Source organism: Equus caballus, chromosome 16, assembly GCF_041296265.1.
Source record: "Equus caballus isolate H_3958 breed thoroughbred chromosome 16, TB-T2T, whole genome shotgun sequence".
NCBI lineage: Eukaryota > Metazoa > Chordata > Mammalia > Perissodactyla > Equidae > Equus > Equus caballus.
In genome coordinates this window covers 77,196,451-77,219,346 of record NC_091699.1, presented here as the reverse complement: position 1 = coordinate 77,219,346, position 22,896 = coordinate 77,196,451, and the positions used below count along the sequence as shown (strand labels likewise).

Below are 22,896 nucleotides of genomic sequence, written 5' to 3'. Positions count from 1 at the left end.
CAGGCCCCACTCTTGCGACAAAATTACGCCGAGATACTACAAGATGCACAAAGAATCAAATAGATTTAGTAGCTAACATATAAATTATAAATTAAAGTGGATACTTTCAGCTATTTTTCCCACATCTCAATATAAAGAAATATCTACTATTTTTTTTAGGGAAAAAACCCCCAAAGAATACCTATCAAATCATTAGGTGCTAAATTCAACGTGACTACCATATAAGAGCATTAACTGGTACAAAAGATCCCTCACTACACATTACTCTCTGATCTACGGTTCTAGAAAGACAGCTACTTGGGTTTATTGTAATGTAGTGGAAACCAGGACTTACATACATACAGATTATTTAACCGGGCAAATGCATACTATTCATCAAATGCCAAAAAGAAACTAAGTTCTTCTGATGTTTAAGACTAAAAACCCCATAATACAAACATACCACAAAAACTGTTCAAAACCAACACATCATTCTAAATGATTCAGGTCATATTAATTGTGCATATAAACTGGTAGATTCCAGGAAGTATGAACTTTTCCTAGCACCAATAAAGCCCTATTTTAAAAAGGGGCTATGCACAGGCAAATTTACAACCTTAAAACTGACAAATATTTAAAACATTTCAGAAATATGGATAAATTCATTTAACGGACCAATGAAAACACGAAGAAGGGGCCTTTCCATAGCCAGTTTGGGAGTGATATATTTAAAAGAAAAAAGGGAAATAAGTTCTAGAGTGAAATACATGATATTGTTAAAGCTAGGTGGGCCCAGGCCAGAACAAGTATGTCTCTTCCTTGTCAATTCACAGAATAATGCTACCAATGAGACTAGATTTCATTTAATTCATCAAGGTGTATTTTTAGAAGATGGCATCCATTAGACATGCACGGTATACATAACTCTGTAATCAATAACAACACCCTTTTAAAACATGCATGCAGTGTGAACTTGATAAATGTAATCATCATCCTTCAGTCAGTAATTTGAAAAATTCTCTACATTCTTGTTTTGTTCATGAATGTATAAGAAAAGCAAAATGAGCTATGTTTAGAACTTGTAAGTTTTTATGAAACGGAAAGGAAGGAGAAAAAATACCATTTCACATCCACTCAAATTATGCACTGCTTTAAGAAGAAATAATGTAATGAGTTGCTAATCAAGGTAATTAATATTTATTTAGTACCTTCTATGTCAAAATCATCATGGTAAGCTAATCTGAGGGAGAACCTGGCTGGATATTGCTAAAAGTACTGAAAGCAACAGAAAAGATGAATGTATAAAAGGGATCTTAATGAAGTTCATGGTAGGAGCAAACACGGCATAGAGAGGGGGAAGCGATCAATTCATTTGGAGAAAGCTGTGGGGCTGGGGAACACTGACAGAAAATTCACTACGAACATAAGGATAAGAGGTAGAGTCTGACAGAAAAGTAAGGAGAGCCTCAACCAGCAGATAGAAAGCCAGGGCAGATAAGGAAGCCTGGGAGAAACAGACTATAAGAAGACTATGTAATCCTAACGTCTCTTACATGAATATTGACAGATTCTCTGAATATGACCTAGAGGTGATAATGACCTGGACTTCAGGCTTGTCTATTAGACCAGTCAATAACTCCCTACTTCACGTGGTTAGCTCCCTTTAATCTGAATGTCTAGAACAGCTGAACAGTTTTAGAAGCTGTGTGTCAATACTCCTCTTTCTCCACATTTAAAGGAAGGAAGAGACGGGAAAGGAGAATTATGAATCTCTGAATGTTTATGCTCAAAAATTAAACGGACAGTTAGGTCCAAAAAACAGAGTATCTTTTTCAATATACAACTGACCTGAAAAGAGACACTTTACGGATCAAGGAAAACAAAGCCACCCAAGGGCCCCTGAGATACACACACTGAGCTATTCTGGGAGCTCACTTAGAGGCAACCCACAAAATCCCCTGGCCTTCAATTTTATGAAGACAGCTGTTGAGTCAACTCTAATTCTTTGGAGGTAAAAGCTCTGATGCACTCTGCTTAATGTGTAAACCCTTTAACACAAGGTGTATAGTTTTAAATCACACAGACTAGCTGTTCCTAAACTGTCTGGAAGAATAAGCTATACCAGAATATTCAGAACAGTCCCTAAGACTTAAAATATGAAAAATCTACAGGCTGGGAGGAGATGACTTTAGGACGCCACAGGAGATCTGCTTCTAAATGTTTTACCTTGAGTTAACAGAAGAACACTGCCCGTGAGATAACTAGAGGCACAAAACTTTGATGTGAGAGAAACACCAAAGCCCAAGATTTTCAGCTTTTGGCTTTCTAAAGAGACATCAGACAAGAATGTTACCCTTCAGGAACCTTCATTTTTTATCTTTCTTTACACCCAAGCTAAAAGTCACACTTTCGGTTCAAGATGGATGCTACTGCTTTTGGTTATTTCTATTATAGATAAAGGATTTTCCTGGACCTTGAGGAAAATATAACTTTTTTTTTTTGAGGAAGATTAGCCCTGAGCTAACTACTGCCAATCCTCCTCTTTTTGCTGAGGAAGACTGGCCCTGAGCTAACATCCATGCCCATCTTCCTCTACTTTATACGTGGGATGCCTACCACAGCATGGCTTTTTGCCAAGCGGTGCCATGTCTGCACCTGGGATCCGAACTGGTGAACCTCGGGCCGCTGCGAAGCAGAACGTGCGAACTTAACCGCTTCCCACTGGGCCGGCCCCAGGAAAATACAACTTGTTTGAGTTCATTTGTTTTCTTACATTTTCCTATTTTACAATTTTATATAGTTTTTAAAATTAATAATCTCCCATTGATCTTTAATCTTTTATTTTTAAGTGAGAGACAGGAAAAGACAAAAACCAAGAGCAGGGAGCAGTGAGGACAAACTATGCCTGTAAGAAGGGTGGCTAGCTAGATGTCTTTGTAATCAGGTAGTGTGAGTGGCAAATCAAGGAATGATACCAGTATTACACACAAGATACGTCAGTCCCTATGTGATTTTTCCTCAGCCAGAGGAGTCAGAATAGCAGAAGTAGAATTACAACCTTTCACAGGAATCAAAAAAAGCACTGAGCTCCATGGCTGCCAAGGGAGGAGTTCTTTCAGTTCTATTTTAAGAAACCTGAAAAATGAATGCCTACATCTATGGCTTCCTCCCAGAGTACAACCCTAGCCTTGTAGGACTTGCAATGTGTGTGGCAGGCTGTACTTCCTCCATGCTTGCAGATCTACTTCCACACACATGGTCTTAGCATCCACAAACCAGCATTTCTACTCCACTCCTTTTGTGCATTTAAAAATATCCTGAGGTGGGCTGACCTGCCTCCTCCCTGGCTGTCCAAGTTACTTCAAGAACCAATTAATGTTTTTGTTAGTGCTCTGATCACAAAGTTGCATAGGTTTTGGGTGGTCTATCCCAGGACTGTTTTCCCAGGAGCTCTGTTAGTTTCAGAGTGCAATTCTGTAGATCCTAAGATTTTTCAAGCACACATATATTATATTACAGCAGAAAAACATATATTCTAAGTCTCAGTTTCTTTCTATGAAATTACTACTGTAGAAATCAAACATGATGATGCCTATTAAACTCAGTGCTCGGCCCAAATTAATATGCTTCTTAAAGCATCTTCATAACCTATACCTAAATATTCTCATTTAAAAAAAGGATGGGTATGAGAATGAGCTTTCAGTAAACACCAATCTAAACTATGTATCCCAGGCTTGTGTCTAGGATGTCTCTCCCTTTAAAGGTAAACAAAATTAATTTCAAACAGCTTTTAGGAGGACTGGGCCCAATGCATTCCTGTTCTGGTGATCTATCCCCCTACCTCCACCCCACCGGAGACTGGTTCCACTTGGGCAGCAAACTCAGATATGGTGTAACTTCTCACTATTCTAAAAGACAGATGTTATACCAAATGCAAGAATTAAAATGTACAACTTTTCCTGAATATATAATGTCAAAAAATAAATTTAAAAATAAATTTAAATTTAAAATACATACCCATATATGCTGCCCAATGGATAGCACGTCTATCTTTCTTGTCAAAAGCATTAATATTGGCACCCCTGGACAAGAGCAGTTTGACCATCTGGAATAAAAATAAACACAGTTTCTTCAAAATTCAGAAGTAGAATTGTTCATGAATATCCCTGTGATGACTACTCATCTCTCTCTCTCTAGCACTGAACTTCTCTATTTGCAGAAAGGAAGGAGCTAGGCTAAATACTGAAGACCCTCTAACATAATCTAATAAATAACAGAACAAGATAGAAAAAAAATGGTTCATTGTGGGTATTACTGAAGTCAGGCATCAGTATCTCTGAAAGATGCCACTTTGTGTCCTGGTATTTTATGAACAACTAAACAGAAATCTGGAAAGTCTAAAGGCAGAATATTGAACAACAGGTTTTATTCCTTTTTATAGCCCAAAATGCTATTAAAATGTAAAATGCATTCTTGTCGCAGAAATACCTGAAATTTAATTCAGACACAAATGTAGTATCCATAACCTGATTAGACCTCAAAGTCTTTGCACAGTCTATTTACCTCATAATGTACCAAGAGTAATACTTTTATTTTATCTAACCATATTTACAATAGTTTCCGCTTTGGAAAGGGCATTCCAGATTTTAAAAAAGGGACACATCCTGTGACCTTAACTGCAGTTAAGGCAAGGATTCTTTATGTTGTAAAAGCAGAGAACAGTGAAAACAACACTGCAGCCACTATCTCTCAGTCATGAAATCTTGGGAATGTCAATTTACCTCTTGGAGTTTCTGAGTCTGCAACAAAAATGAAGGACTGGACAAGTTGGTCTCAAAAGTTCTAACTCTATGTTTCATTCTTTCCTAAATTATCTATGTACACATAAACCCCACCCTTTGCTAACACAACACCTAACATTAGGCAATACTTATAGGATAACTAAATACTAATTTTATTAAATTGCTTTCTTTTGATGGTCTGACAGCAAAGAATTCTTGACTAAATGTTGATAATAAATTATAAGAAAATGTTTTCTACACTCTGCCTTCCTTTGTTATCTTTCTGGGAGCACAATGAAACTGCACTGTCCTCCTAGATTATCTTTTCTACAATGACAGAACATATTTTTCACATTGTATTATAGTTGGCAGTGCTGTCCCTTGTCTCCTCAGGTTGACTATGAAATTCAAGTGCATGGGCTGTAGCTGATAGTTAAATTTCTAAATTTGAGGAAGTTATATTATAAATTACGAAAAGAAGTGTGAGGGTTTGCTAAAGTCAAAAAACTAGACAAAAATTAGCAAGATAGATATTTTTGTTTGCTTTTATCATGGACTAACGAATGGCTAAAAAAGGCCTTTTCATTAATAATGGGGGGGGGGCAGTGGAAGAATGTAGGGAGAGAGAATCATCACCTAATTGAACACCACCTACCTCACCATGTCCACTGAAAGCTGCATGATGTAAGGCAGTTCTCCCTGCTCGATCAGACACATTTACATTACTGAGAAGAGGTACCAAAGCTTCAGCACACTTCACAGCTTTATTAGCAGCAGCTATGTGTAAAGGCGTCTGCCAATTTTTGTCTCGAGCATTAACATCTGCAGAATGCTTCAAAAGTACCTGAACTGCTTCCTAAAACACACGAAGAAAAAAGTTATAAAAGACAAGTGAGTTAACAGTCTTACAAATTTTATATATATGAAGAAAATAAAATTTCCTGATGAAATAAAAACAGGTCTGGTAGAACCTTCTATAAACAAGTAGGAATTTACCAAAGAAAACAAAATATTTTGAACTAAAGGCAGTACTCAGAACCATGTAAGATGCATTGAGATACAACATTTTTTTCTATCCTCTAATTAAAGGCATAAGAGTCTCTATCAAAATGTGCCAGGAAGAAATACTGATGATATACTTTAAAAATATTCAATATTTCTCTGGTTTTTCTAGATGGTGAGATACAATTAATTTATACTAACAGTTTTAAGGAGTAGATTTATTGCTTTGCTATTAAATATACAAAAATTTAAAATGTACTATTTCCCAAAGTATCATACATGCTACATTTTACAAAATGAAAAACCACTAGGATCTAGTTCATTAGAGAGAGACAGACAGATACAAAGTCTTTGCTGTGATGCTACCTGGTGGGAAAGGTATTAACAATTTAAGTCCATTTAAGAATTTACTCTCCAAAGGGATTTATCTCCCAGAAGCACCAGGAAAACTTCACAACATACCTATAACCTGGACTTATGGCAAGATCCTAAGGAACCCAGTATGCTATCAACATTAAGTAATATAATCAGAACTAAACTTAGCAAAAATTCTCTCTCTACAGTGATAATTCTACCTTTGGTAAATGAATGACAAACTACATATGAAACGAAAAGGATCAGAACCAGAACAGAAGCATCTCAGTCCTATTATTTACAAGCTGTAACTATTCAAGTCTAGTAAAACTGACCCTTGGTTTTCTTATCTGTGAAGAGGGGAAATTCCGCCTGTCTACCACTCTTCTTAAGTCTGCTATAAAGTAAAAAAACACTAAAGTACATAAAAAGTGTTTGAAAGTGTAAAGTAACTATAAATATGCAAAGAAGCAAGGAAGACTAAATAAAACACTATTATCCATGATTCACACATAGCTTTTTCAGCTTTTCAAATAAAAAGTAATCAGAACTGTTTGAAATATGGGACAAAGCACAAATATTTAAGAGGGCTGGCAAAAGATTGGAGAGATGCCCAGTAATCTATCAACCTGCTAAGAAGTCAGCCAGCTAATCAAAGATATATATGGAGCCCTACCCTATGACTCCACAATTCCACTCAAGTTATTTACCCAAGAGAAATTTAAAAAGACCCATCCAAGAATGTTCACAGCAGCTTTTTTCACAACAGCCAAAATCCAGAAATACAAATGTCCTTCAACAGGAAAATGGATAAACATACTATTGCACATCCATACAATGAAATACTACTCAGCAATAAAAAGGAATGAACCATTAATACATAGAATAATATGGACAAATCTCAAAAATGTTATGTTGAACAAAAGAAGTTAAAACACAAAAGTACATACTGTATGATTCCATTTTTATAAAGTTCTAGAACAGGCAAAATTACTCTATGGTTAAGAGAAATGAGAACAGTGGTTGCCTCTGGAGACAGGGAGGAGACTGAAAAGGGACTGAACTTACTGGAGTGACGGAAATCTTCGATATCTTGATTGGAAAAAAGTTACATGGGTGCATACATATGTCTAAACTCAAGACTACACACTTAAAATCTATACATTTTACTGTAAATTATACTTCGATTAAAAAAAGGACTATGGGTGAAAGGATATATAGAGGAATATGTGCTCAAAATTATAGAGAACAAGGTACAAACACTATCAGGATTCTCCATCCTCATCCTCAAGAAGGGTATATTGTGACTTGGGGGATAAAACTAACACTATACTAGGAAATGTCAGGAGGTATGTTAATGGATGTACTAGAAAATAATTAACAACAAAATGAAGAACTTATAATTGATAAATTGGGCAAACACAGCATACTGTGGATGCCAGGCTTACCTTATTCATTCCCACTCTTGAACTCACCATGCATACATTAAAGCTTTTATAAAGTCTGGAGAATATTTATGTTCCATTAGCAAGAATAGAAAAAACAAACTATTCTTCTGTTTCATCAAAAGGCAAGAATAAATCTAGTTTATGGTAGGTGAGGATAGGCAAGATGGCACTTAAGGAATGCTGTAAACACAGTGACTAAGACTTGAGAATCAAGACAGATCAAAGTTTGAACTCTGGGTCCACTGCTTTGGACTAAATTGTGTTCCCCTACAACTCATATGTTGAAGCCCTAACCCCCAATGTGGCTATATTTGGAGACAGGGTCTTTAGAAGGTAACTAAAGTTAAATGATATTGTAAGGGAGGGACCCTAATCTGATAGGACTGGTGGCCTTATAGGAAGACGGAGAGAGAGAGATTCTTCCCTTTTTTCTCTACCATGTGAGGACACAGCAAGAAGGAGGAAGTCTGCAAGCCAGCAAGGGAGCCCTCATCAGAAACTGACCCAGCTGGACCTTAATCTGGGACTTCTAGCCCCCAGACTGTGAGAAAATAAATTAATGTTGTTTGAGCCACCCAGTATACGGTACTTTGTTAGCACAGCCCAAACTAATGCTTATATCCACCATTTACTACTCAGAATAATACATATCAGATCTTAGTAACAGTGATCTTTGAAAATTCACAGAAAACTAAAGATATCTCTGAAGAACAGAGATATCGAAAAACAAAACAAAACAAAACAAACAAACAAGCTTAACAAAACAAAACAAAACAGGTGAATTTCTGGAAATTACAAACCAATGCACTTGATGTCATATCCCAGTAAAACTCTAGATCATATTACCAGCACATTATAAGCATTTAGAAAATAATGTGGGGATAATCAAGGGTATACATGGTTTCACTAATGACAAATATTACAACTGTGACTGCAATCTCAATTTTTCCATTATTAGAGGGTATATGTGTGTAAGAAATGCTAAAGATGTGCCTTGACTTAAAAAAAAAACAAAACAGCTGAAGGAGAAAATGAAAAAAAAAAAGAGAAAACCCAGCTAAGTAAATATCCTATGACTTCAATTTAAAGAGGATTAGGAAATATGGGGTGATGACAAAAGGTTAAGTAAGTGTATCCAAAGAGTATTTATTCATAGCTTGGGTCATCTAGAAGAGTCTCTTATTATTGACTTGAAGTCAGGTACAGGAAAAAGGACTAACACATTTGCAAATAAACACAACGTTCAGATGGACTGCTAATATCTCACGTGATAATATAATTTAAACTCAGTTATCCTGATAAAACTAAAATTTAACTCCTGAAGTTAGGTTAAAAAAAATAAATGTATAGCCTCCAGAGGATTCAGCAGCATGTGTGGCTTCTTAAAAGAACAAAATACAAAACACACAATAAGCCCGAATACTCAGAAATGGATTTATTCAGAAGAATACTCAGCACTCACAGAAAGTTGAATTGTATGCTACATTTGAAGAATGACAGTCACAAATCAGTGGTAGAGACAAGGTGAGGCAGCCAGCCAATAAGACCAGGTGTGTGGAAACCATGTCTCTGAAGGAGAATTGAGGAGTTTAGGGTATTTAACCTGAAGCAGTCTTTCTCAATCCAGGTTCAATGAGGGAATTAAATCCTAACACATCCATTGTATGTGTCTAAAATAACTTCTCTACTATGCATCTATGATGGTGTTAGCTATGGATGTCCTCAGGAGAACTGAGAAAACAGTCACTCTAATCATCCTCTGTAGTCCTTACTTCTCTCATGATATCTCAAAAACATAAACCAAAAAGCTACCTAAAATTGTGCCTTTTACATACGCCTCTGTGGCTATGTTTCCTATTAAATGAAGTTAAGTATAGCTCTCCTTTGCTCTCAGGATGTTATGGGAATAATTAAAAGAACACCAGTGAAACTGACAATCTTGACTAGGTTTCTTAGGAGTTTTGCTAACTATGAGATTTTCTTTTTAAAAGAAAAATGATTCTCAGAGTTTAGAGAAGACGGTCTGATTTTATCGCTGTTTCCAATAATCCTGCAAAAGAGTAACACTACTACATAGCCCAGTAATTTTTAGGCTGAAAAGCAGACTTAAGAAACTTATTAGGATCACTGCTTTCTAACCTACAGATTGCCCCTAAGTTCAGGCTAAGTACACAGTTTTTTTGTTTTTTGTTTTTTTTTTAAAGATTGTATTTTTTTTCCTTTTTCTCCCCAAAGCCCCCCGGTACATAGTTGTATATTCTTCGTTGTGGGTCCTTCTAGTTGTGGTATGTGGGACGCTGCCTCAGCATGGTTTGATGAGCAGTGCCATGTCCGCGCCCAGGATTTGAACCAACGAAACACTGGGCCGCCTGCAGCGGAGCGCACAAACTTAACCACTCGGCCACGGGGCCAGCCCCTAAGTACACAGTTTTAAAAATCAGTAGTCAAGTCTCTGGGTGAAACTTGCAATCTTCCTCTAACATTAATTATTTCCTTAATGAATTTTGGGTCTGTTTTACAATCTCTGCAAATATACAAAGAGTTCTTTCTGATGATTTAATTTGGCAAAACACTAATTTTAATAGTCATATTCCCAAGAGTCACACCAAACAACAGACAGGTATAACTAACTTACTAATAGGCTCCAATGATGGTAATGTTTATCTTCCTTAAATGCCTTTATTTAAAGAAACTTCTTTACAAGGTGGCTAACCACAAAGGTAATAACATTACCATGGAATTTCAGACTTCCAAGTATCTTAGTTACTATGACTTGAAAATTTAATTTTCATGATAATCCCCAGACTTGCCCAAGATCACATAGCTAGAAAGTGCCAAGTGATGTCTGAAGCTAGTTTCTCCAAATCCAAATTCCATAGTTCACCACGAACCCAGATCTGAGTTAAGATGTGTGCAAAAGTGTATGCAATGGTCCCTCCCTCCTTCTCCCGACTAGGAGGATATAGCTAACACAGGAGGGTTTGCAATTCTTCCCAGTCACCTTTCCCCTCCACTTCTTTTCACTTGCCCAGCTCTTGTTCTGGGGTCAAGACATAGTTCACAATGAGGAATACAAAGAAGAATGAAGAGACAGTAGCTCCCCCAGTTTCTCTTGAAGAAACATTCTCCTGAGGCATTAGAGTTTCCTTTCTTTCTCCAGAACTATCTGGCCCCAAGATGAGGAGAAGGAGCTACACTTTTCTTTCTCTCGCAATTTGAATAACTGAAGAAATACTGGACTAACATTAATTTATACAATCAAACATTTTTATATTTTCAATTATTTTAAAATTTTTCAAAAGCACCAACTATTATAAGATAGGCAAAAGGGGTGCTTTGAGCACAGGCATTTTTAAAAAGCACCCACTGCATTTTAGAAAGGCAGTAAAATGACAGAAAAAAAGAGGGTCCAGGTTTTTGTCCTATCTACGCTACTCAACAGCTGAGTGGTTTCTGGAAAATCATTAACTACACAGTTTCCTTAAAATATTTATCCTATGAGGATGTCATGAGGACGATATGAAGATACGAAAAATATAAAAATAAACATTCTCCAAAAATGTCAGTTATCTTGAAGAGAAAACAATGTATAGGCTTATAAAAAGAAGGAACTATTCTTCCTCATAAGACATGTAACATATTTTAAGGTTATATATTTAGAACTGGTAAAATGTGAGATCAAGTAATGTTTCTGAAACTAATCTCATTGTTTAACTAAACAATTATTTCAATTAATCATTACACATTGCTGAGACTATTTCTTGATCACAATGAGCAGAACCTTTGCAACACATCTATTAGGCTATTGTGAACCAGTAGAGAAAAGCCCTGAGGAGGATTTTATAAGATAGAAAAGTAATTTCTCTCTTGTAGGAAGTAGAGAAGGAGGGTTTTATACTCTCTACTACTTCCGACTCTCCAAGAGGTCTTACTCAGTCACAAAAGGGAAATGGGAACAATTAACTTGGTTTGAACAAATTCTAAAGCAAAATGACCAGTCTAAGTATTTTCAGTTGCTTTTTCTTTCTTTTGAAAACACAGAATTTGAATACGGGCTCACAGGCAGGCCTATGTAGTTAATGTTTTCATATACAATAGATTTACTAAGAGAAATTTCATACCTCACTACAAGATGCAACTGCTCTGTGTAAAGGTGTCAACCATTTGCTGTCTTTGGCATTAACTCTAGCTCCTGTAACAAGAAGAAAAAAATAAATTGAAATATTTTGCATAAAAAATTTTAAATAAATCTCCTAAAGTAATAGCTATATATAGTCCAAATTGGATAAATAACAATTGAAAAAGTAGTACTTCCATTTTTTATACTTTCTGCTAATAAATTACAGAACAAAATTATCCAATAATGTATTAGCTCCTTTTATTAAAAATAAAAGAAACATTTTATATATAGGCTAGAAAAGCCACCTTTATACAGAGCATATTCAAAGTAAAAGTCAGACCCCACTCTAGAATGTGTGTTAAAAAACTCAAATACTCAAATAAATCAGTAAGAATACTCAGACGTAAAACATAGACCATTACAAAATCTTCATTACATTTCTTTACTAAGAAGTGTTTCATGTTATAAAGCAATATAATACTATCAAAATAGTTCTCTAGTGATGATTAAAAATGCATTAGTACTATAAAGTTATTGTATAAAATGGATACAATGGCCATAGACTTGGGAAAAACAACTGAGAAAGAAAGAAATGCACCAACCCACATGTGGTTTCTGGGTTACACCTAAAGGTTTAAGGAAGTAACAATTTTTAAAAAAAACAAATCAACTATGTATAGTTGTTCAAAAATCGTTAAGTCAATGGACAAAAATGATCCTTAATAGACTGGAAATACATTTAGTAGGACAAAATGTGTATTACATAATTTGAGGGGGAAAAAAAAATCTATCACTTACATAAAATCTACTAATTTTGTACCTAAGTTTCAACTAAATAGAAGTAGCACATTGCCAGAACACTCTATATCTAAGTAGAGAGAAACAGCCCTTGGCTCTTGGAAGGGTAGAGGAACTGGTGACAGGTCCTGCACCAGAAGCAATCCTAGATTTATGTCCAAAATCATAACTAGCTAGTGGGAAGGGACGTTAGATATCTAGTCTAATCTCCTTACTTTCTAGATGATGAAATGCAGGTACAGCAAATAGCTCAACCTCAGAGTCAACTATAGCAGAAACAAGGCTAGAATCCAGACATCCTAATGTTTACATTCTACGTTTTGAGTGTGAAGTTTCAGGGAATAATCAAGTGCAGTGACTCCAAGTTATGGCTCTAATAACTACTAGCTATGGGTCTCTATCTAGTTGTGTGATCCCTCTGAATCTAAGTTTCTTCATGTATAAAATGGTCCTCCTAATACCGTTAGAAAGATTAACATATAATAAATATACCTAGTACACATAGCACAGATATGTTAGAAGTAGATTTAAAAGTCTTGAATGTGAGAGAAAATGAAATGAAATGCAGATGTAGGAAACTGTCCACGAATGCAGCAGCTAAAATTCTGAGAGCAGGTGAACTCTCTGTGGACAGTGACAGGACAGTGAAAGAACCAAGAACCAATATGACAGCTTTCAAGATTGCTCAATTAGGCTTTGGGAGGAAAAAAAAAAAGGGAGTCAGCAAAATAAAGAACCAGCCAGAGAGAGTGGTATATTCATGTAATAAACATCTGAACAACTATCTGCCAGGCTCTATGGAGATCGAGATGATTAAAAACATAGACTGCCTGACCACAATAAGGTCAGTTTTGGGTAAGAGGTAGAATGCAGATAGCAGAAACATTTGAATTGTTTCCAGGTTAGAAGGTTGGAGCCCTAGAAACAGTAAAAGGGCAATATAGAAGGTAGACTCCTTCGTTCTCCCATTTATCTGTTGGATCTTCAATAATCCCTGTATCTCTCTATAATCTCTGTATCTCTTTCTACAATTTTGTATTTATGTACACAGAAGAAGGGCAAGTCCTGGGATAAAGGCCCAAAAGGCAGTGACAAAGACACTCAGAAGAGACAAGAACTGTGGACAAAGGTAGAGAATAGTGAGGCCTAATAATGGGCCTTCAGCAAATGGGAGGGGTCATAAGTCTGATTCGAGATATTAATTAACAAGGAAATAGAATGTGGCTGTTCAAAAATGAGGAGGATCTCTATGCACTGATAAAGATTTGAGACATAAAAAGTGAAAAAAGCAGTAAGCGAGAACTGTATGAATAGCATTCTTTACTTTTATGTAAAAGGAGGAAGAGATAAATATCTATATTCATATTTGTTTCATACGCATAAAGAAACCCTGGAGGAATGCTAAGACATTAATAACAGTGGTTGCCTGTGTGTTTGTGTTGGTGATGGAGTACAATGAGAATTGGGTAACGGGGGGCTGGAGTAGAAATGGAATTTCACTGTATTCTGTGTACCTTTAAAATATATACATATTTTAATTTTTAAATGAAACTGAAACACTACCTATTCGAAAAAATGAAATGTATCTAAGAGGGAATAAAAGGAGTGGTCACAAAAAACACTTCAAGAATTTGGCTTCAAGTGAGAAGAAAAAATTGTAAAGTAACTAGGAAGAGGGTAAGGATAGTTTTGTCTTTCTTTTGGATATGAGTTATCAGATACACAACTGAAGGAAGAAAACCTCATTTTCATGGCGTATTTGGCAGCGCAAAGTAAAAAACTCTGCAGGCTTCTCCTTCCATTTTCAGTTACAATAATTAATTAATTAGTCTTTCTTTCTCTTTGCTTTTAACAACAAAATCAAAGTTAATTTATCAAAAAACGAGTGACTACAACAAAGAATCCACTAATGGTTTACTGAGGATACATCACACTGCTACTGGCTACTAACGGACAATTTGATAAAAAAATTTGGCTTGTTCTTTTCAGAGTTTAAAGATACTTATCTGCAGGAAGATCAGCACAATGGGATTTTAGACATCTGATCATAATCTTCTCAGGAGACACTCACCTTACCTTTTGTTAAATCGTGTGTTTCTTCTAACAGTACTAATCAAATGTTTTAATTCCTTGGAAATTAAAGGTCAAGTATAGGAGAAACGGTTGGACTATCTCTAAGGGCACCAACAGAACAAATATCTTCCCTGCTACATCAGTTAATTAGTATGTGCTTTACATATTACAAACAAATATCGCAAAGCAATGTACATCACAAGAGCAACAGTTGGCTATAAAATAAAAAAATGGCATAAGAGCAACAAACACAGCAGCACACTTTAGATGTCCAGGCTCCCAGAGCTCATCTCATGTGAACTGTGAAAGTAACCAGACTTCTGTGCTACACAGAGAGCTCCAAAATTAGCTATATATTCATATACAGGAACTATAGCCATTCCAGTAACAGAAAAGATTTCCAGAGTGAAGTAACTAGTCCAACAGCTGAAAACAAGCCACAAAGGCTAACAGTGAAGATGGAGACAGGAAAAAAGGAAAGAAATCATACCCATTTAAAACACAAAACAGTCTTTGTAGAGAGAAATAAGACCAAATATAACAGCTCTGGTGACATCATCACATGCTCTACACATGGCAGGGTATATAATATTTGTGGTTTATAAGGATGACCTTAAGTCACTAAGAGAAGATTAATTTCTTTTCTACTTCCTAGTCATTAAAACTGCAAAGAATATAAAATAGCCGTCCCATCTGAATTGTTGGAGTTAGGTTACTGGGAGACCCTGTGGTAGGAGAAAGCACTACTGAGAAACTGAAGACAATAAAGATAGCAATTTAAGGATGTCACTGATGACTATTGCAAATCAACATTCACAGAAAACCTCCTAAATGGGAGGAGCACAACTCATTAAACTCAAGATGGTTATGCCCAATTGCATAATCAAATATTTTCTTTACTAGACTCCCCTTCTCTCACAAATCTATGTATATCAACTGAGCTTTCCCTTAGGATAAATAAACAGCCAGAAGGTACGCCACATCAAATATCTAAATTATATTCACCTTTCCAGAGTAGAGATGTGATTAGATTTCTGATATGTTAAAAGGAGAAAGAAAACCAAGAAAAATCAACTGCAGGGTCACCCAAAAAGGTTGTATCCACTTGATATCACAGATTATATAGAAAAATCCAGATAACCAGCTTCCTCTCACCCAATCTTTTCATTTAATAATTCAATAATTCAAAACACTGAAATGATAGTTTTTAAAAGAAAAAAGTTATTTAAGGTAAGATTTCCAGAATTAGATAAATGCCTAGTTCATTTTAAAAAATAAAAAATCTGATTTACTTACATCAGTCTCTTCTGGGCTCTAGACAGCAATGCAGCTGAAGAGAGGTCGGGAAGTGTGAGGAGGCAGTCAGGGGTTAGTGGAAGGAGCCCAGGAGCAGGACCTGTGATCTAATAATGGCTCTGCAACCAGCAGGCTGTGTGACCTGGGGCTGTACCCCATAGCCTGGACCTTTCATTTTGTTAATCATAATCCCTGCCTCCTATGTGTGTATGGGGGGTGGGGTGGGGGTGAGGGAGGACAGACCCTAGGTTGAAACAACATAGGTAGCTCCTGTTTCTGCAAAGTGAGTTCTACACGTTAGTCACTCAAATCAGGAGTATCCTATTTGATTCTAGGTCTCTTTTTGCAAGATAATCAATTCACCTGCTTTCTCCTTAATCTAATCAGTCACCAAGATCTGCCAATTCTTTAATTTCTGAACCTCAGTTATCAGTAAAATAAGGGTTGTGCTAAATGATCTCTATGATCCATTTCCAGTTATAACATTCTATCCTATTTTGAAATACTCAGAATGAGTTATTTCATACTTATTAAATACTTTATTAAACTTTTTAACACTAAATAGATGAGGTTCTATCTTTATAATCTATGCCAGGGTGTCTTCAAATTACAGGCGCCAGACACCTATTTTGTAAATACAGTTTTACTGCAACATAGCTACGCCTATTCACTTAAGTATTAAATATGTAGATTTCACGTTACTAGAGTTGAGTAGATGCGAGAGTATCTGTTTGGCCCTTTAAGACAAAGGCTGTCAATCTCTGATCTACGTTAAGTACTTGAGAGCAGATACAATTAAGTTATTTCTGTTTTCCTACGTGTTTGTAATAATTATAAGTAGTCCCACTAATTATTTTCTAAAACTTCTATTTGCCAAGAATAGTTCTCCTCTTTGCTCCTAAGCCACTGAGGAGATAGTTCATACTCAGTGAGCTGGGCCAGGAGCCAAGTACTTTCCCCACTCTTCCCAAACTGGAAATAATGCTTTCCTTCAGCTGCCTACCAAAAGCAGTGGCAAAAGCTTCAGATTCTGTTTTCAGGTTGGGAGTGGAATGAACAAAAGGCAATTCCATTTCCACTTTTCCACCTGAAATGCTGAAGAAAAAAACCCACAAAGGTGCTACATTGTATCACTTGAGAGGGTGTTGGGCACCAAATACTGTGGGTTAAACTGTGTCCCTACCATCCCCCTATCCCTGCAATTCATATGTTGAAGTCCTAACCTGGGTACCTCAGACGGAGACAGGGTCTTTACAGAGGTAGTTAACTTAAAATGAGGTCATTAGGGTGGGCTCTAATCCAATATAACTGGTATCCTTATAAGCAGAAGAAATTTGGACACAGACACGTACAGATGGAAGATACAAGGAGCAGGTGATCACCTACAAGCTGAGAAAGGCCCAGAACAGATCCCTCCCTCACAGCCTTCAAAAGGAGCTGACCCTGCCAACATCTTGATCTCAGACTTCTAGATCCAGAACCGTGAGAAAATAAAGTGCTGTTATTTAAGTCACTCAATTTGTGGTACTTTGTTATGGCCACCCTAGCAGGGATAAAGAAACAACCTAAAACAAATGGAAAACACAAAATTACAATCAGAGAAAAACTGATAAAGACAGATGAAAGAGATCCAACTTAGTAGAAAAACACATGGTAGAAAAACTTACTGATAGAAAAACACATGGAAATAAAATATTCAAAGATTTAATAGAAGATATAAATGAAATAAAACCCTGAATTTCAGAATTAAGAGTGCACATTCACATTACGTCCCAGCAAAAATAAACAACAGATTTAGCCTAAGGAGTTAGTAGTGAATTTCAGGGACAAAGAATTGAATCCTACAGGCATCTAGGCAGAGGAGATGTGACCATGGTAGTGGAGGGTGGTATGTGGGGGTCGGGGGCGACAGAAATGGTAAGCAGAGAAGAGCTTGATCCAAGACTTTCACTCAATGCTGGAAGACACTAGAGTAAGATCTATAAAATTGAGAGGAAAAAGCAGGAATGAAAAATTTTATAACTAGCCAATCTACTCTTCAGTCAAATAAAAAAGGCAATAGTCTCAAATAAATAAGATACCAGGAAATATGACAGTCATGAGCTCCTGGTGAAGATATAAATAACAAGACAACTTGATGATTTCAACTAAGAGATACATCACAATAAAAAACTTGGGAATAGAGAAGCTATGGATGAAGACAGGGTGTGTGAGCGGGAAAACAGCAGGATGTCAGGAAACCACCAAAACCTGAAACACGAACGTGGGAGGACACGGCTCTATAGAATGATCTCGACTTTTTTATATTCTTCATTTGTCATTTTAGAGAAATACTTTAGGATACCAAAGTAGTTTTTACAATATAAAATTACAGTCATCTACCTCACTGTGTGTTTTTATTAAAGCATGTCATGACTTGTATAATTCAAGAACTAAATGGGGATTATTTCCCATTGCTTACTTTTTTAAAGGTTATACCAGTTAAGGTTAACCTAATCACTATTGTAACATGTCACTGGTAATTAACATGAAGGGCAGGAGCAATCTACCCTAAACTTTTCTACACTAACAGTTTTCACTACTAACTATGAAAAAATTAGCCTAATTTTGTTGTCCACTTCTCTCTCCATGTATTTAATTCTCTTCTTTATCTAGGGAATTGATCAGGTCAAACAACTAGTGTCAATTCTAATTTACAACTAAACTTATTAAAAATTCATTCAATATGATTATAAAGTTGTTTTGATTGATGCAGAATTTGAAATCAGGAGTATGAAAATCAGTTGGGTCTCAACAACCATGGCATTCAAACTAAATTAAGTAGAACCTCTGAAGCACCACTGCAGAACTTCAAGAGTCTACATATACTCTTTGAAGACTTGTTCTAATTGATATTCTTTTTTCCGCTCCAGTTTTATTGAGACATAATCGGCATTAACATTGTATTAATTTAATGTATACAATGTAATGATGTGCGATGTATATACAGACAGTCCCTGACAGACAATAGTTCAACATACAATTTTTTCACTTTACAATGGTGTGAAAATGATGTGCATTCAGTAGAAACTGCACTTTTTTGAACTCTCCTCAGACTAGTGATATGTGGAACTATACTCTCTCGTGACGCTGGGCAGGGGCAGTGAGCTGCAGCTCCCAGTTATGGGATCAGGAGGGTAAATAACTGATACACATACCACTATTCTGTTTTTCACTATCAGTACAGTACTCAATTACTTGAGCTATTCAACACAGTATTACAAAACAGATTTGTGTTAGATGATTTTCCCCAACTGTAGGCTAATGTAAGTGTTCTGAGCACGTTTAAGGTAGACTAGGCTAAGCTATGAGGTTTGGTAGGATAGGTGTAGTAAATGCATTTTCGACTTACGATATTTTCAACTTAGGATGCGTTTACCGGGACGTAACCCCATCGAAAGTCGAGGAAGATCTGTATTGCAAAATGATTACCACAGTAAGTTTAGTTAACATCCATTAGCTCACATAATTAAAAAATTTTTTCCTTGTGATGAGAACTTTTAAGATCTACTCTCTTAGTAATTTAAAAATATACAATACAGTATTGTTAACTATAGTCACTACACTGAACATTACATCCCTAGAATTTATCTTATAGCTAGAAGTTTGTACCTTTTGACTGTCTTTACCCATTTCCCCCATCGGCCACCTTTGGCAACCACCAATCTGTTCTGTTTCTATGAGTTCGGTTTTTTTAGATTCCACATACAGTCATGCACCACACAGCAATGTTTGGTCAATGACAGACCGCATATATGATGGTGGTCCCATAAGATTAGTACCATATAACCTAGGTGTGAAGTAGGCTATATACCATCTAGATTCTTGTAAGTACACTCTATGATGTTCGCACAATGATGACATCACTTAACAACCTATCTCTCAGAATGTATCCCGATTGTTAAGCGATGAATCACTATTTAAGTGAGATCATGAGTCATTTGTCTTTCTATGACTTATTTCATTTAGCATAATGCCCTCAAAGTCTATCCATGTTGGTGCAAATGGCAGGATTTCCTCCTTTTTTATGGCTGAATAATACTCCATTTTATGTATAAACTACATCTTCTTTATCTATCCATTGACAAGACACTTAGGTTGTTTCCATGTCTTGGCTGTTGTGATTAATGCTGCAATGAACATAGGAGTGCAGACAGCTCTTCGAGATAGTGATCTCACATTTTTAATATATATCCAGAAGTGGAATTGCTGGATCATATGGTAGTTCCATTTTTAACTTTTTGAGGAACCTCCATACTGTTTTCCATGGTGTCTATACCAATTTACATTCCCACCAACAGCGCACAAGGATTCCCTTTTCTCCACATTCTCACCAATACTTATCGCTTATCTTTTTTATGACAGCCATCCTAACAAGTGCAAGGTGATATCTCATTGAGATTTTGCTTTGCATTTCCCTAATGATTAGTGATGCTGAGCACCTTTTCATGTACCTGTTGGCCATCTGTGTAACTTATATGGAAAAATATCTCTTCAATTCCTCTGCCCAATTTTTTTCTCTTTTTTGGGGGGAAGATTAGCCCTGAGATAACATCTGCCACCACTCCTCCTCTTTTTGTTGAGGAAGATTGGCCCTGAGCTAACACTTGTGCTCATCTCCCTCCATTTTATGTGTGGGATGCCTGCTACACTGTGGCTTGACTAGTAGTGCCAGGTCTGCCCCCAGGATCTGAACTGGCGAACCCTGGGTCACCAAAGTGGAATGCGTGAACTTAACTACACCAGCACCAGGCCAGACACTTCCTCTGCCTAATTTTTCATTTTTTTATGGCTACTGAGTTGTATGAGTTCTTTATATATTTTAAATATCAACTCTTTATCAGATATATGATTTGCCAATAATTCTCCCATTTGGCAGGTTGCCTTTTCATTTTGTTGGTTTCCTTGCTGTGCAGAAGCTTTTAGTTTGATGTAATCTCGCTTGTTATTTCTGCTTTTGTTGCCTTTGCTTTTGGTGTCAAATCCAAAAAGATCACCACCAAGACTGATATCACGGAGCTTATCATCCCTTATGTTTTCTTCTAGGAGTTTTATGGGTTTCAGGTCTTATGTTCAAGTCTTTAAACCATTTTGAGTTGATTTTTTTGTACGGTGCAAGACAGTGGTCCAGTTTCATTGTTTTGCACGCGACTGCTCAGTTTCCCAACACCATTTATTGAAAGAGACTGTCCTTTCCCCATTGTATGTTCTTGGCTCCTTTGCCACAAATTAACTGTCCATATATGCATGGGTTTATTTCTTGGTTCTTTTTTGTTCCATTGATCTTTGTGTCTGTTATCACGCCAATACCATACTGTTTTGATTACTAAAGTTTATAACATAGTTTGAAATCAGGAAGCATGATTCCTCCAGGAGCTTTGTTGTTCTTTCTCAAGATTGCTTTGGCTATTCAGGGTCTTGGCCGATTCCCACAAATTTTAGGATTGTTTTTTCTACTTGTGAAAAATGCCATTGGAATTTTCATAGGGATTACAATGAATCTGTAGACTGCTTTGGGTAGTTTAGATATTTTAACAATATTCTTCCAATCTATGAGCATGGAATATCTTTCAATTTATCTGTGTCTTATTCAATTTCTTTCATCCAAGTCTTAGTTTTCAGTGCACAGATTTTTCACCTCCTTGGTTAAACTTATTCCTAGGTATTTTACTCTTTTTTGATGAAATTGTAAACGGAACTGTTTTTTTAATTTCTCTTTCTGATAGTTAATTACTAGAGTATGGAAACTTGAGCAGATTCTTGTATATTGATTTTGTATCCTGCAATTTTAGTGAACTTGTTTATTAGTTCTAACAGTGTTTTCATGGAGTCTTTACAGTTTTCTGTATATATCATGTCATCTGCAAAATGAGACAGTTTTGGGGCCGACCCTATGGCCAAGTGGTTGGGTTCGCGCATTTCGCTCCGGCGGCCCAGGGTTTGGCCAGCTCGAATCCTGGGCGCGGACATGGCACCGCTCATCAGGCCATGCTGAGGCAGCGTCCCAATGCCACAACTAGAAGGACCCACAACTAAAAACATGCACAACTATGTACCAGGGGTCTTTGGGAGAAAAAAGAAAAATCAAATCAAAAAAAAAAAAAAGGAGACAGTTTTACTTCTGCCTTTCCAATTTGGATGCTTTTAAATTTCTTTTTATTGCCTAATTGCTCTGGCTAGGACTATCAGGTCTATGTTCAACAAAAATGATGAGAGTAGGTATCCTCGTCTTGTCCCCAATTTTAGAGGAAAAGCTTTCAACTTTTCACCTTTGAGTATGATGTTAGCTGTGGACTTGTCAAACAAGCCCTTTATTATGTTGAGGTACAGTCCCTCTATACTCACTTTGTGGAGAGTTTTTATCATGAATGGAGGTTGAATTTTGTCAAATGCTTTTTCTGCATCTATTGAGATGACCATATGATTTTTATCCTTCATTTTGTTAATGTGGTGTATTACATTTACTGATTTATGGATGTTTAACCATTCTTGCATTCCTGGAATAAATCTCCCTTGATCAGGGTGTATGATCCTTTTAACGTATTGTTGAATACAATTTGCTAATATTTTGTTGAGGATTTTTGCATCTATGTTCTTCAGGAATACTGGTCTACAATTTTCTTTTCTGGAAGTATCCTTGTCTGATTTTGTTATCAGGGTAATGCTGGCCTCAGAAAATAGAAGTCTGGAAATGTTCCTTCCTCTGCTATTTTTTGGAAGAGTTTGAGAAGAACTGGTATTAATTCTTTCAAATCTGAGAGAATTCACCAGGGAAACCATCTATCCTAGACTCTTCTTTGTTGGGAGGTTTTTGACTACAGATTTCAACCTCCTTACTAGTAACTGGTCTGCTCAGATTTCCTATTTCTTCACGATTCAGCCTTGGTAGGTTGTATGTTTCTGGGAATGTAACCATTTCTTCTGGTTTGTCCAATTTGTTGGCATATAAATTTTCAGAAGTGTCTCAGGATTCTTTGTATTTCTATATCAGTTGTAATGTCTCCTC

General features: G+C 36.4%; 1 protein-coding gene across 12 annotated transcripts in view; it reads right to left on the bottom strand.

Moving 5' to 3' along the window:
* The window catches only part of ANKRD28 (ankyrin repeat domain 28), a 200,663-nt gene that overhangs the window by 48,769 nt on the left and 128,998 nt on the right, over positions 1-22,896 (bottom strand). For 5 of the 12 annotated variants that reach the window (XM_023620895.2, XM_023620894.2, XM_070238114.1 and 2 more), the window contains 3 exons: positions 11,686-11,756; positions 5,416-5,616; positions 3,997-4,084 (listed from right to left, as the gene is read on the bottom strand). In XM_023620895.2, the coding sequence (XP_023476663.1) occupies positions 3,997-4,084; positions 5,416-5,616; positions 11,686-11,756 (360 nt within the window). Of the gene's footprint in view, positions 1-3,996; positions 4,085-5,415; positions 5,617-11,685; positions 11,757-15,851; positions 16,022-19,242; positions 19,303-22,896 lie in introns of those variants that run through there. The other 7 variants (XM_023620897.2, XM_070238115.1, XM_070238116.1 and 4 more) reach the window with 3 other exon arrangements.